Here is a 13,270-nt window from a genome sequence, read left to right on the forward strand (position 1 = left end):
ATCCATGTTAGTTCTGGCTTTCTTTAAATTCATAAAGGGAACTAACTGCATGAAATTTTTGAAAAATCACTTTCAATACTCTTTTCTTCACGTTATTTATTCTAGATGGAATATTAAGATGACCGAAGGACCTACGAAATCATGGAACGAATAAAATATCCTTTAGAATAGGTACATTTTGGACAGCTATGAAATTCAAGACATGCGTTTCGCACTATTTAAGACTTGTCAGCTGGATCTACCAGTCCTTAACATCAACAACAGGATAAATCTAAGCCATGCCAACAGTGATATACGATATCTTTTGTTAGAGATTTTAGGCTTATTCAGAGATTATCATGATCGTCTTACCTGAGTGAACACAGAGATGGCAATGCAAGCTTGAGTCGGATAAGAGAACAATAAGTGAGACAAAATAATATGAATTCATCATTTTTTTAGTTGTCATCAGCTACTTACAAAGTTAGTTAAAATTAATGAAACATATGACTTGAACTAGATACCTACAAAATTATCGGTCTAATGATGCAATAATTAAGTTTATTTCTATAATTTCTGATGGATAGTGAGCTGATTGTTGGAAATTATATATTCTATCCGAATAACTGGATTCGTTGTTGATAGTATTGAGTTCCCAGAACTAGGTTCTCGTCAACTCCATACAATCTATAATATTTGAAAGTCAAAATTGTTAAGTGAGTTGGAAATTATTGTAGTAAATATCTGATTAAGGTTAAGAGATAGAACAAAATATCACGATGTCACATGGAGGACACTCGGAAACACTAGAAATAAAATAATAGACTAAAGGGACTAGAAATAAGCGATTATGTAGTAAACGAAATCTCAAAAGAACAATAAAATGAGTGAAGATAAATCAGTTCGAAGTAAACTTATCGAAAAAGAGAACCAGGAAGTGATGAGAGGAAGTGATCAAATAAGGGGACGTTTAAAATCTGATCTGACCACATAAGTCGTGTTACCAGGGTTACCTTAACGTTCTCTTTTTGAACACGAGTCAGAATTTTAGTGCTTGATAGCAGAAGCTTTAGGAGATTTTAGAAGACTAGAGTTTGGTTGTCTACTAACCAACTTGAAATATCACACAAAGTACACCTGATATCTCGTGCCCGAGAAACGCCTAGAAATTACTGCACTACTAAGCATCTTTATTCTTCTTGAACGAAGACTTTTCGGGATATGTTCTGTGGACTCTTTGCTAAAGAAAATAATGCTTAGTAGAGCGATTTCCAGGAGTCTCAGATACAGTACATCAAGTGGAACTGTAGTGCGAATACAAACATAATTATTGCTAACACGAAAGAGGTATCTGTCAGCCCTTAATTGGGTTATTGAACATATTTTACACGAGATTATTATTTTAGCTTCAGGGTAGATTTTATCGCATCCAATGTTAAGTCTTCTAACTTTCTTCGCAACATTATCACTGATCAAAATTCAGATGGATAAAGACGGCCTCTTCCAATGACTATAGCTTCTTTCGGATTGTCCTTAATTTTTCTATGTCTAATATTAAGCCTTAGATCCAGGATTTTCAAAATAGAGTATGCGAGAAATTTCGCAAAACTGTCGACGACATTTTTGAAAAAACGATTAGATGGTTTTTAAGTAAAAATTAAAAAAATTTTATAACCTTTTGAGTTTAAAACTAAACGAAATGGAAAAGGAAGCTACATATGGATTCGAATTTCATATCTTATAAGAGGCTGTTGACAAAATTGAAGCTAGGGCTCAATAAGTAAACTTTTGACAGGTTGGAAGATTAAGATTCGGTAAATGAAAACAATAAGGGTTGGTTTAGATATAAATTGGTCGATATTGGTAACTACTACCTTACCTTACCCACTTCAGACTTGAGAATTCTGTCTAATGAACACGAAATTTGATTGACACACAAAACAAAGGCACGATAATGATGTTGCAGTCAAATAAATATTACAAAACTTAAGTCCATTGTAAGTGAATAACATAGACAAATATAGAAGACTTGACTGACCCAACAGAGGAACGAATCACTGGCAACTCCACGTATGGTTATTCAAGGCCTCAACGGTTTTATTTGCCATACATGTGTGGTCTATCAAAGATACACATATTGAATGTCCCAATCAGACCTATATAATCAATGATTAATTCAGCGTAACAGAAAATAGCCCACTGTCTAGCAGAGATATGAGAACTGTTTCGTCAATAGCTAATTTTCTACACATTGAAGGACGCTATTTGACCTGCTGAGAGATTGGATAATATTAGTACGTTTAGTAAATTAATTACCGTCTTTGTAATAATACTCTTTTTTACCATGATACCACCTTTTGAAACCATAGACGTTAGATATGATAATTCTGAACTTTTGTATTTATCAGTAACTGGGTTCAAATAATTGCTACTTATATCCATGTAAAATGGTTACCTTCACCGACACTTGCTGTATAAAATCTTAATAACATATATTTATTTATTTAAACACATAAATATTGGTACAAGGAAGCACCAGATACACATGCGCTACACAAATCTCATTTGATTTGTGTGAGGGCTGTGATACTGCCCGGGCTATAAATTAATTCTTATATGATCTTGCTGAAAACTGACAAACCTTAGGTATAGATGTTCTGAACAATAACATATATAGAGTTAAATATACGGGAAATATTTCTAACTCTATTTTTAACGGCAACAGTAGGAAGTTGTTTTAGTGAACGAAGATAAATTAAATTAACTACACAAATCTCTCAGATACCAAGTAATTAAATTTAGGGAGTAAAATAAAATAAATCCATTCATAAATATATACCAACTACCAAAGGTAAATAATATTGTAGAAAATGGGTTTGTAATTTATATTTGACTGAAAATGAACAGTGTATACAATAAAATAGTAATTCACTATACATATGTGAACATATAAACATACGAAATGTTAGTCTTTGTATGCATTCATTTTTTCTTTAATATTTCGTACTATCTCCTGTACTGATTTATTTTGTCCGTAATAGTCGGAGAATTGTCCTTTCGGATCCAATAAGTACATTATAATAGTGTGGTCAACCTATAGATATTAAATGTGAACAAATTATAGACATAATTTAAAGTAATATCTCAGAACTGTAACGAAAACATTAAGAGCTTGAAAGCCAGCTCCACAAATTTTTATCGATCGTTTTTTTAAGTTGGATTAGTTACGACAGATCGATGATAGTAAGTTTGACGGAAAAAAAACACTTGTTCAGTCTAACAAAAATTAATTCTTAATGTTTGTGTTGACCAATAAGTGCACATAAGTTGTTCTCATATCGTTAATTGATTCAGATAAGAAAATAAAGCATTCAAACGGACACATAGTAGAATCCACCTTTTCCATTTAAATGGTAAATTGTTTGTAGGTGCAAAACTCCTGGCGATTTAAAACAATATTATTAATCAACAGGCTTGCTTAAGAATAGTCAACATAGATAAGTTTTGAACGGACATGAACTAATTAGAACACGTACCACCGAAGAAGTGAATGAACTCGACGAAATGTAACGGAATTTTCATCATTTCTTCTATATGCATAATGGCATGAGATACATGTTATTCACATATACAAGCGTCGAGAAAACCAATCGAAGATGTGGTTTAGTGGTTGAAAAACTCTACTCTCAACCAATAGGTCATAACAGTAACTCAACAATGAGAACACAAAACTGAATATGGCTATGAACTTGCAATAAATAAACGGACGTAATGAAATTGATCTTTTTACACAGTGACATTAAAATATCACAGATGAACTTATGTTTTGAAGTATACTTGTCCGGAAACGGATATCGAGTGTACCTCTTAAGAAAAACAGCTTTATGATACCTATGAACCATAAACGATTTTCCCTGTGAGAATTAAAAACAAATCAACGACAAATAGAAAAAAGATGACGATTAGAAATTGGACTTTATGGTATATAGTGTGAAAACTAGTCGACTCCTGACAAATGTTACTGCATGTGGCTGCCTGACTGACTGATATATGCTACTATCAAAATATTAAGCGAAGAAATTAGTTACTAAGCATAAAATCTAGTTGAATCAAGTGTTTGCGAAGTTCAACTTTACAGACGAATCAACATTCATTTTTTTAATCTTTTAATTATTTATTTATTTGAACATATAAATATTGGTACGAGGGGACATGAAATATATATGCGCCACGCAATAAAAATGAGACTGAAGAGATGGGGAATGGAAGGTGAGTATAATCAAAAAAGAAAAGTAACAATGAACAGAAATTAGTGTATGAGTGTTTGGTCGCCCTGAATCTAACTCCAGCAATATCTTTTTTGTTGAAATATGTTATATCTAGAGCTTTAGATTCTTTCTATACCGCGTACTACTAGACTACTTGAACGATTGAACCCGCAATAGGGAAGCTACACGTAGTGATTCTGGAATATTCCTCCAAAAGCTGATTGGATGGAATATGTTCGGCTCCTTCTGAGCTTCTTAGAGCTTTCTCACGTTCACCTGTGGACTGTCCTCACGCATACCCTTCTTCAATAGACAATCCCAGAGAACAGTCCTTTCCGACCAATCGAAGGCATTGCTGATGTCAAGAAACACTACGATTGTTGGCCTGTAATAAGTATGACGTTGGTTTACAATTTAGTGGAGGGTGAAGATATGATCAATACATACTCGAGGGGAAAGAAAACCACCCTGCTCCTCGCGAGTCAGTCTTTCTCAGGTTTGGAAGATCTATGAAGTATGACATAAGCCATTAGTTTGGACGCAATCGGAAGTAAACTTATCCCCCGATAGTTGTTTTATAGATGATGTGAACCCTTTCTAAAGTCACTGACAAGTGGACTGAGCCATGTTGGTAGGTGTAGACTACCTGGTTGGGATCTGCGAGATGATAACAACCGATGGTTAGAGACCTTGAATGACATGGCTCAAAATCGTTTGCAATGGCGAAGGTGAATCCACTCTTTGTGTTCTTCCAAACTCTAATCTTCTGAATTCCCTATACCCCTTTCTTTTTTCTCTTTTCAAATTTATTTCACTGGATTATACTCCTTCAATAACATCTTCAAACCTTAATCTTTCCTAATGCTGCTTATACTCTTACTACTCCTACCATTATGGATTTGAATCGAAAACTGCATCTCTGTGCTAATGTGGTATGGCAACTCGAACTGATGTACGTACGTACAAAGTTCTACGTTTTGACTGACTAAGTCAGTTCGCTAACCAGGTCTCCACCACCTTTAAAGAGGGTGGGATTAAGTCAGTCAAGCCTGGTGATTTGTGGCGCTTCAAGAGTTGGAATTCTTTGAGGACTTCCGCCTCGTTAGGTGGATCAGTCGTTACCTGCCACGAAGGGCAGGACAGTCTGGTCGACGTCACCGAGGCACCAGACCAGTTTAACTGCCCCTCGAAAAACGCTGCCAAGATATCAGCAGATGTTATTGATTGATATCCTGTCGGCTTCACAGATTGTTCCATCCGCAGTAGACTTCTTACTGTCGGCGATTTGGATGATTTGAAAGCTAGTGAACACTCAAAACCCAACATCCTAAATCCAATCTCCACAATTTCATAAAACCAAAACCATTTATCAATACTTTTAACACTAATTTATTATACGTGTTAGTCGTAACATAGATTCAATGTACTGAATGACCATTAAACACCGAAAAAACTTACAATATAATCGCCATCAGCATCTTTTGGACCTGGACTGTAATAAATACGATAGAGCTTAGAAACTTTATCAATTTCCTTTTTAGTACCAGTCAGCCCAGTCAAACGTGGTGAAAAGTCTACAGCCAAAAATGAGAAAGAAACCATTATTTTATCACTAAAAAAAGATCTTACCACACATAACAAAAGTTCTAATTAATCTAGCTGACCTAGTTACAGGACTTACTATAGTCAATTATACGGTGATTGTTATTATCCATTGTACTCATACAACACAATATGTTGACACTGCATATAAAATTATAGGGATTTAAAATAGGAGTCAGTGAGTTACACTTGGTGAAAGTATTGCATGCAGTAACGTGTACGAATCTAGGCAATATTAAGCACGGGATACCATTGCCAATACTCACCAAATAAGATAATTGCTTTTCAGTTTCCCCACGTATAATAACTTGAGTGGGAGTATTGGTTGCAAGAGATTACAATTAACCAAGACTCTCAGCAGAATTAGAATTATTATTATGACAGCAGTGAACAACTCATTTTTACTAGCTTTTTTTGTCATGAGAATTTTGGTACAATAGGACACCAAAAAAAAATATGTTATACAGGGTGCACCACGCTAACCGCTTATTACGGACGACGCCTTATAATATACACATTATCATAAAAAAGGTAAAAACAATAATATCCCTCAAGTGCTTGGTTTACAAAATTAAACCTATTCAAAAACATTAGTTAAAGACATGAACAGCTACTTCTTTCAAATAAGATTATGATTTCACTTAATGCACCGGAGATAAATAAATTCGACTCATGGTTTGTCTCTGATTAAGTGTTATTAACTGTGGTACTTCGAACGGTAACCTTTTGAACAAATGAGTTAAGCTTTCAGGTTTTATAGTTATTTTCTACTTATCTCCACACTGCCCCCAAATGCCCTGGTACGGCCGAGAGTGGGGTAAGTCCGCTCTCTCTCTCTCTCTCTCTCGAAATGCTCTCACATGGCCACGCGTATATAGCCTCTGCCAGGGAAGTCCTACTCACTGCCTTCTCGTGGCATTACTGTTGTTTACGAAACTGAGAGGATGAAAAGCGAATGTCCGGCGCTTTAACCGGGTTGGTTGACACGGAGCGTCCACCTAGGGGAGTTGGAAAACCCTGATTCCAAACCAATGGTGCACATGGACTTCAGTATTCTGAGGGAACAAATGGCGCATGAATCAACCGTTGGTCACTGGCTACCATGAGACTGTATCTCCTCACGATGCTCCGCTGCTTTGTGGATCAGATCTTTAGGTCAAAGGCTCGGGGTGTAGTCCCCTAAGAAAACCACCTGCTTCGGCTTGGGCACCCGGGCAGTATCACAGCCCTCACACAAATCAAATGAGATTTGTGTGGCGCATATGTATCTGGTGCCCCTTTGTACCAATATTTATGTATTTAAATAATAATAATAATAATAATAATAAATATCTCCACTCTGTAAACTTTTTTCCCGCTACAGTGAATAAATGAATTTAAATAGTCACGAATGACTTTTAAGTAGGGAACATGGTGTTTCGAATTTCATCTTTTTGTTCACGACTGGGATTTGACCGACATTTAATTATATTTATCAGTACAAATACTAGACAAATACTAGAAATACTAGACTGGATAGTTAAAATTAATCTGTATTAGGATTCATACTCGAGTATTATAACTATATAGCAACTATCCTACACCCAATTTCGATTATGGTTAATTTTGGTTAACCCCTTTTACTAACTTACTTAACAGACATTGTCATTTGGATAGTAACAATTCGCATATATCTTTGTATTGTTATGATCACTAGAGCACATGACAGACTCTAGCCAAGACGATTGCTTAAGTATCATTCGATGACTCATCCTCCTCCCCATATATGTATGCACTCAAATCTTATTATTAGCTTTCACTTTGTCTTACTGTGCCCCTATACAATTTGACTATAAATTTGCCTATTTAGTTGCTCGCGCTTGCTCGCTCATACTTTCTCATACTTCGCTCGATGTGCTTGTAGCTTTGTGGCCTGTGTCATTTGATAATAAACTGTAGTTGCAGCTTCTCTTTGCCTTCTGATTCTATGCACCGTTGAGATTTGTGTTATAACGGTTATCGAGGTGAAGGATTAGCAAAGCATTGCACTACAACTATTCACATTCATCAGTAAGATTTATATGCAATCTTGGGCATCATAAGCGATCAAGGATTTTACCATACACTACTGCAACAAAAAGTGTTACCACCGAACGGTTCAAGACATTACAACGAAAATAAATATCTTGTAGAAGGACACAAAAGTCCTGTAAAATTAACAACCTTTGATTATTGTTACGAAATAATTGTCTCTAATTGCTAGACAGTACATTAAAATACAATAAATCTAAAATGAAAACTTTTTTATTACCTTTAACGTACTTGGCTAAAACATCTGGGGTATCACGTTCGCTGTCGACAGACACAAATACAGGCACTAAGGGGTACTTGGGCTTTTCAATAAGCACTGTAAGAAAAAGCATATTTGTAACGTTTAAAGCACTGGTAATATTAAAATATTGGATGAGTCGATGGTTTATAAAATCGATAAACTAGGTTTCACAATGAGTACAGCAACCACTATCTTAATTCAAGTTTTTACAGAAACGAAAGTCTTAATGAGAACTAAAGAGGGGTGTTCATCTAAATCATTTTAGTTTTTCATATTTCTTTAACTGATGTTTAAAAATTTAAGTGTAAAGCTACTAAATGGTTTGATTTGGTATTTTTCATATATACGGGACAAGATAATTAGATTAACCCATTGTGTTAATAAATAAAAATAGAATTCAGTGAAATTTTCTTTTCTTCATATCTGTTTAGTTGACAATCGTCTCCCATATTTTTGACCTGGAAATTATTTTCATCCTGAGATGAAGATTTGTGGCTCAGCTGGATAATTTAGGTGGGGTATGTTTTCAGTACTCTATCTAAGATCTCAACATCGCTTATATCAATGCATGTAGACAACTACGGACACACATCCGAGAAGTTTTAGAAGCTTGACGCTCAGGTTGATTAGCAATCAGCAAACACATTGAAATAAATCCAGTCTATTAACCAATCAGGAAAATCACGGACAAATATAGGACCAAGAATCAAATCAAAGGGAGATACAATCAAAATAAAGAGGTAGACAGTGACAAGTTAAAGGTCGACAGTAACCAATCAAGACCGAGGTCGATAGGATAAGCTGTGAATCATATGTAGGGAAGTTCAAACAATTCACGTGTACCTGAAGTTTGTGTTATGTTGTTCAGAGGAACAATAAAAGCTTCACGTCCAAACCATCCAGCTCAGAGAACAAAGCCCCACCTCTTTTCATCCTCCTATTCTTCTCGACCCCCTTGGTCATTACGCAACATTCGTTTAGTGTTTGAAATCTAGGATCACTTTATAATGCAATCTCTTCTATGCTTAACTATAAATACGAATATACAACTTAAGTAAATGATTTTGTTGAACAGGATGAGATACTTAACTGAAAACAATTGCGTTTGATTTCTACAAAACAGGAATGCTTTGTGAAGATTATAGCTTACAGATGATTAATCGACTTGAACAACAACACACTACACAAGAATGAGGATAATTCGGTGGGAAATAAGTGACTAAGGAATGCGTCTAACTGCATTGCCAATCAAGAAAAACAACTTTAAATATACTTCATTTTATTGATTAAACACAAAATTCATACATAATGAGTCAAAAGTGACGTGTTTAAAAACAAGCAGTCACACGGGCAACGGATTTATTTACATTTAAAAATGATTTTTACCAGTGATCCACCAAAATTATTTATTCGCTTATGTACTACTTAAAGATTTTGCTACAACAACGGATCAAAGAATAGGTTATACAAAGTGGAATAAAACTATAAATAGGAAAGAGATAGGTAACACAACCAATCAATCAGTCAACAAAAATTGTATTTGATAGTGTTATAATTTCTCTTATTACGACCTGGATACCCTTATTGCCTCGTATTCTTGAAAAACACTTCACTCGAAAAGTCCCCGAACCAGAACACGGCTGAACAGGAACGAAATTACATTCCAAATAACAAGAGTAGATGGAAGTAGGAATCACAATAAGAAGATTCCAAAGTCTTCTTCAAGTATCCACTAGCGCTAACTAGATAAAAAATAGCCAAACAGTGTGCCCCAACACAGTCCTGAACGGAACGTGCTTTAATCCAATCTATATCCCACTAACAAAGCAATACCCCAATCAAAACATAATGGAGAAAAATTTCTCATCGTTAAGAAGGCTGATCTTTTTTCAAGGATATGTAATAAAAAGCCTACTTACTGTATACTCGATGTTTCACAACCAAACTCGCGTTACGATGATGCAAAAGTCATATCTAGCTTTTTTCTGTAGGTCAATTGATTTAATATACAATGTCACCATCAGTATTCATAGTTAGCAAAGTATGTTGACTTTCCAACTATTTCTAACAACTCATCATAAAAGTTGGGTCTTGTTTTATCTAAACACATAAATATTGGTATAAAGGGGCACCAGATACATATGCGCCACACAAATCTTATTTGATTTGTGTGAGGGATGTGATACTGCCCGGGTGCCCAAACTGAAGCAGGTGGTTTTCTTAGGGGACCACATCCGGAGCATTTGACCTAAAGGTCTGATCTACAAAGCAGTGGGGCATCGTGAGGAGATGTAGTCCCATGGTAGCCGGTGATCAACGATTGATTCATGCGCCATTTGTTCCTTCAGGATACTGGAGCCCATGTGCACCATTGGTTAGGGGGCAAAAAGTTGGGTCAGGCTATATACTTTTCCCAATCCTGAAATACTTTGCACCTTGAATGTCAAAAGTACATGTTACACTTACCAGAAATAATTGCCAGTTGGTTGAATGCATTCTAGATAGACTATCATCCTAGAGCAAGATAATTTCACTGGTATTACTCCTATATAAGTACCTTAAAAGTGATCTTATTCGTTCTTTATGAACATAAGAAATAAATATCATCACTTTATCACAACAATACAAAAATAACATTTCAAACAAATGAACATTTTGGAGTAGACCTGAAATCCCGAAATACTTATTGGTTGAAGTATGAAAAAATTGAAAAAAGCATAAGAAATACCTATTGACTTAATGTGATGCCAAAATAAACCATAACATTCATGAAATCAGCTGTTAAGACTATAGAACTACACTGAACAAGATCGCAAAATTATATACTATGCAACAAAGACGGTCATATACAATAAAATCACTGAAACTTATTTCCTAAACTTACTTATTCTGTCAGACACTTCCACAAGTCTCTCTATTTGTTCTGGGCATATATCTGGACATCGGCAGAACCCAAAGTACAACAGAACCCATTTCCCGCGGAAATCAGATAATTTACATGGGTTCCCGTTATGATCAATTAAATTGAAATCCCCACCAATAGATGGCAGACCATATTTTCCCTCTGATAATTCTGTTGCTAAAATGTTAGAAACAATAAATTGGACGTTTGTAACAGTTAACTGAGATTTCTAACCGCCACCAACAATTGAAAAATATTCAGAAAAGTCAACTTGTAAATTTCAAAAAATTGGCAGATGGAGTCCCATAAACAGCGTTATTTACAAATCGACTTGAGATTCAGGTTAAAAATAATCTGACCATGATGCTGAGATACATTTATAAAGAACAAAAATATCTGATTATCTGTGTGGAAACTAAATTAGTTCGAGAAATATGTAGTGAACGGAAAGATGAGTAGAGAGCTATTCATTAGCAGCAAAAGTTGCATGGTGTTTTATTAGCTTAAGCAACCAATTTCCAACAAATTGGTTGGAGGTTCTAATTCTGTTTGCCTTTCAGTTGGGTAGTCAGTATAATTAGCCCTCATTATAAATAGGGTTACAGTATATAGTGTTAACAGGCGTAAGTATATGAAGTGTAAAATTGCCCACCAAGTACACTTAAAAAGTTACACACTGCAACTAGCAGCATATGAAGCTAATGAACTACTGAGATATTCACAATAATTCAATGGTGTTATAACCTCGACAAAGTTGTGGAAATAAATAAGGAAACATTGGTAGTGCTTTTAAAGCACGACCACTGAAAACCGACAAAGATGGTTAAATAGTATTGCTGAGGTGCCTGTTTCTGATAATCTATGTAAGAGGCTGTTAGATTTAACCAAGAGTGAGACACATGAGTTGTTGGTACATAACTTAATGATCACGTAAGGGTCTCATTATGCATCCAACTTGATTAACCCGGACCACGTCAAGTTTTATATTCACCTGCGCGCAGTGAATTCAAAAGTTGGTAGTCCGAATTTGAGCATCACCTGCAAGGTGCTGAAACAAATGATTTTGTTTAGTCAGAATAACTTTGTTAACTCGATACATTGAGCTACTCACCTTAAAACCTCTAATTTTCAAGACTTTCCACCTTGTGGTTTCATTCTAAACAAACGTCGTTCATAAAATACCGTATCAACCACCCAAAGTATATTTACTACTTATTATTTATTTGAACATAAATATTGGTACAAAGTGGCATAAAAATATATATGGGCGACAAACACCTGTGAATTTTGTGGCCTGGAATACTGTCTGGATACCCAAACTGATGCAGGTAGTTTTCTTAGGGGGACGATCCACGAACCTTTGTTGACCTAAAGGTCTAATCCACAAGGTAGTAGAGCAACGCTAGGAGGTGCAGTCCCATAGTAGTCGGCGACCAAGGATAAGTACAGACACCATTTGCTTCCACAGGATCCTGGAGCCCATGTGCACCACTGGCTTGGAACCAGGGTTTTTTGACTTTCCTAGGTGAGTCTTCCGTACTCACCGACGCAGTTGAAGGGTCGGACATCCGCACCTTAAGTCACTCACTCGCAATGGTAACGTTATGTGACTGCTAACATGACGATATTGAGAATGACACATAAACCAAGATAAACAAAGCCACATATGTTTACTCTACACTCGATAAAATTACATAGCAGTGGATGAAATGGATCAATTACAAAAGGAAAATTCTAGTTAGTATACTTAGATCCACAAAATTAGTTACTAACCTTTCATGAAGTCTCTTGTCAGAGAGACTGCGGCTACGGTGGCTGACCCTGCAATGACGATATAAGAGCACCATTGTATATAACGCATCCGCTGGAAAGTATGGTGATAGAATGAAGAGGCCTACCTCTTCTGGACTAAGAGTTGACCTGAACCTGACAGGAATAAGACTTCGAGACAACACTTTACTGAACTCTTTGATCATTCCAATTAATTAGGTTACCTCGGCATCCCCAAGAACTTATAAGAAGAACTTATATAAGAAAAAACACGCATATTTGATCGATTAGTATTTCGCGCACAGTGATCACCTTCAGTGGTACGATATTCAATAAGCTTGTATCGAAGTGATGTAAACTAGCCAATTTCCTCCGTTTGTGTATTGACATGAAAAAGAACTTTCGGGTCTTTTAGATTGGTTTATGATCATGAGCTCC

At 35.7% G+C, this 13,270-nt stretch overlaps 1 protein-coding gene across 2 annotated transcripts; it reads right to left on the reverse strand.

Moving 5' to 3' along the window:
• Nucleotides 1-2,851: 2,851 nt before the first annotated feature.
• Nucleotides 2,852-13,139, reverse strand: Smp_034700.1 (sco1-related; the record flags this gene model as incomplete). Of its 2 annotated transcripts, XM_018793611.1 has the most annotated exons (7): nt 13,057-13,139; nt 12,961-13,021; nt 12,836-12,926; nt 11,045-11,239; nt 8,140-8,235; nt 5,706-5,821; nt 2,945-3,073 (listed from the first exon to the last, which is right to left on the reverse strand). In XM_018793611.1, the coding sequence occupies exons 1-7, from the start codon at nt 13,107-13,109 to the stop codon at nt 2,945-2,947; spliced, it is 741 nt and encodes a 246-aa protein (XP_018648106.1). In that variant the 5' UTR covers nt 13,110-13,139. The 2 variants fall into 2 exon arrangements, with proteins under 2 accessions (XP_018648105.1, XP_018648106.1); XM_018793612.1 differs by having other exon boundaries at nt 2,852-3,073; nt 12,961-13,139.
• Nucleotides 13,140-13,270: the final 131 nt, after the last annotated feature.

Source organism: Schistosoma mansoni, chromosome 1 (genome assembly GCF_000237925.1).
Source record: "Schistosoma mansoni strain Puerto Rico chromosome 1, complete genome".
NCBI lineage: Eukaryota > Metazoa > Platyhelminthes > Trematoda > Strigeidida > Schistosomatidae > Schistosoma > Schistosoma mansoni.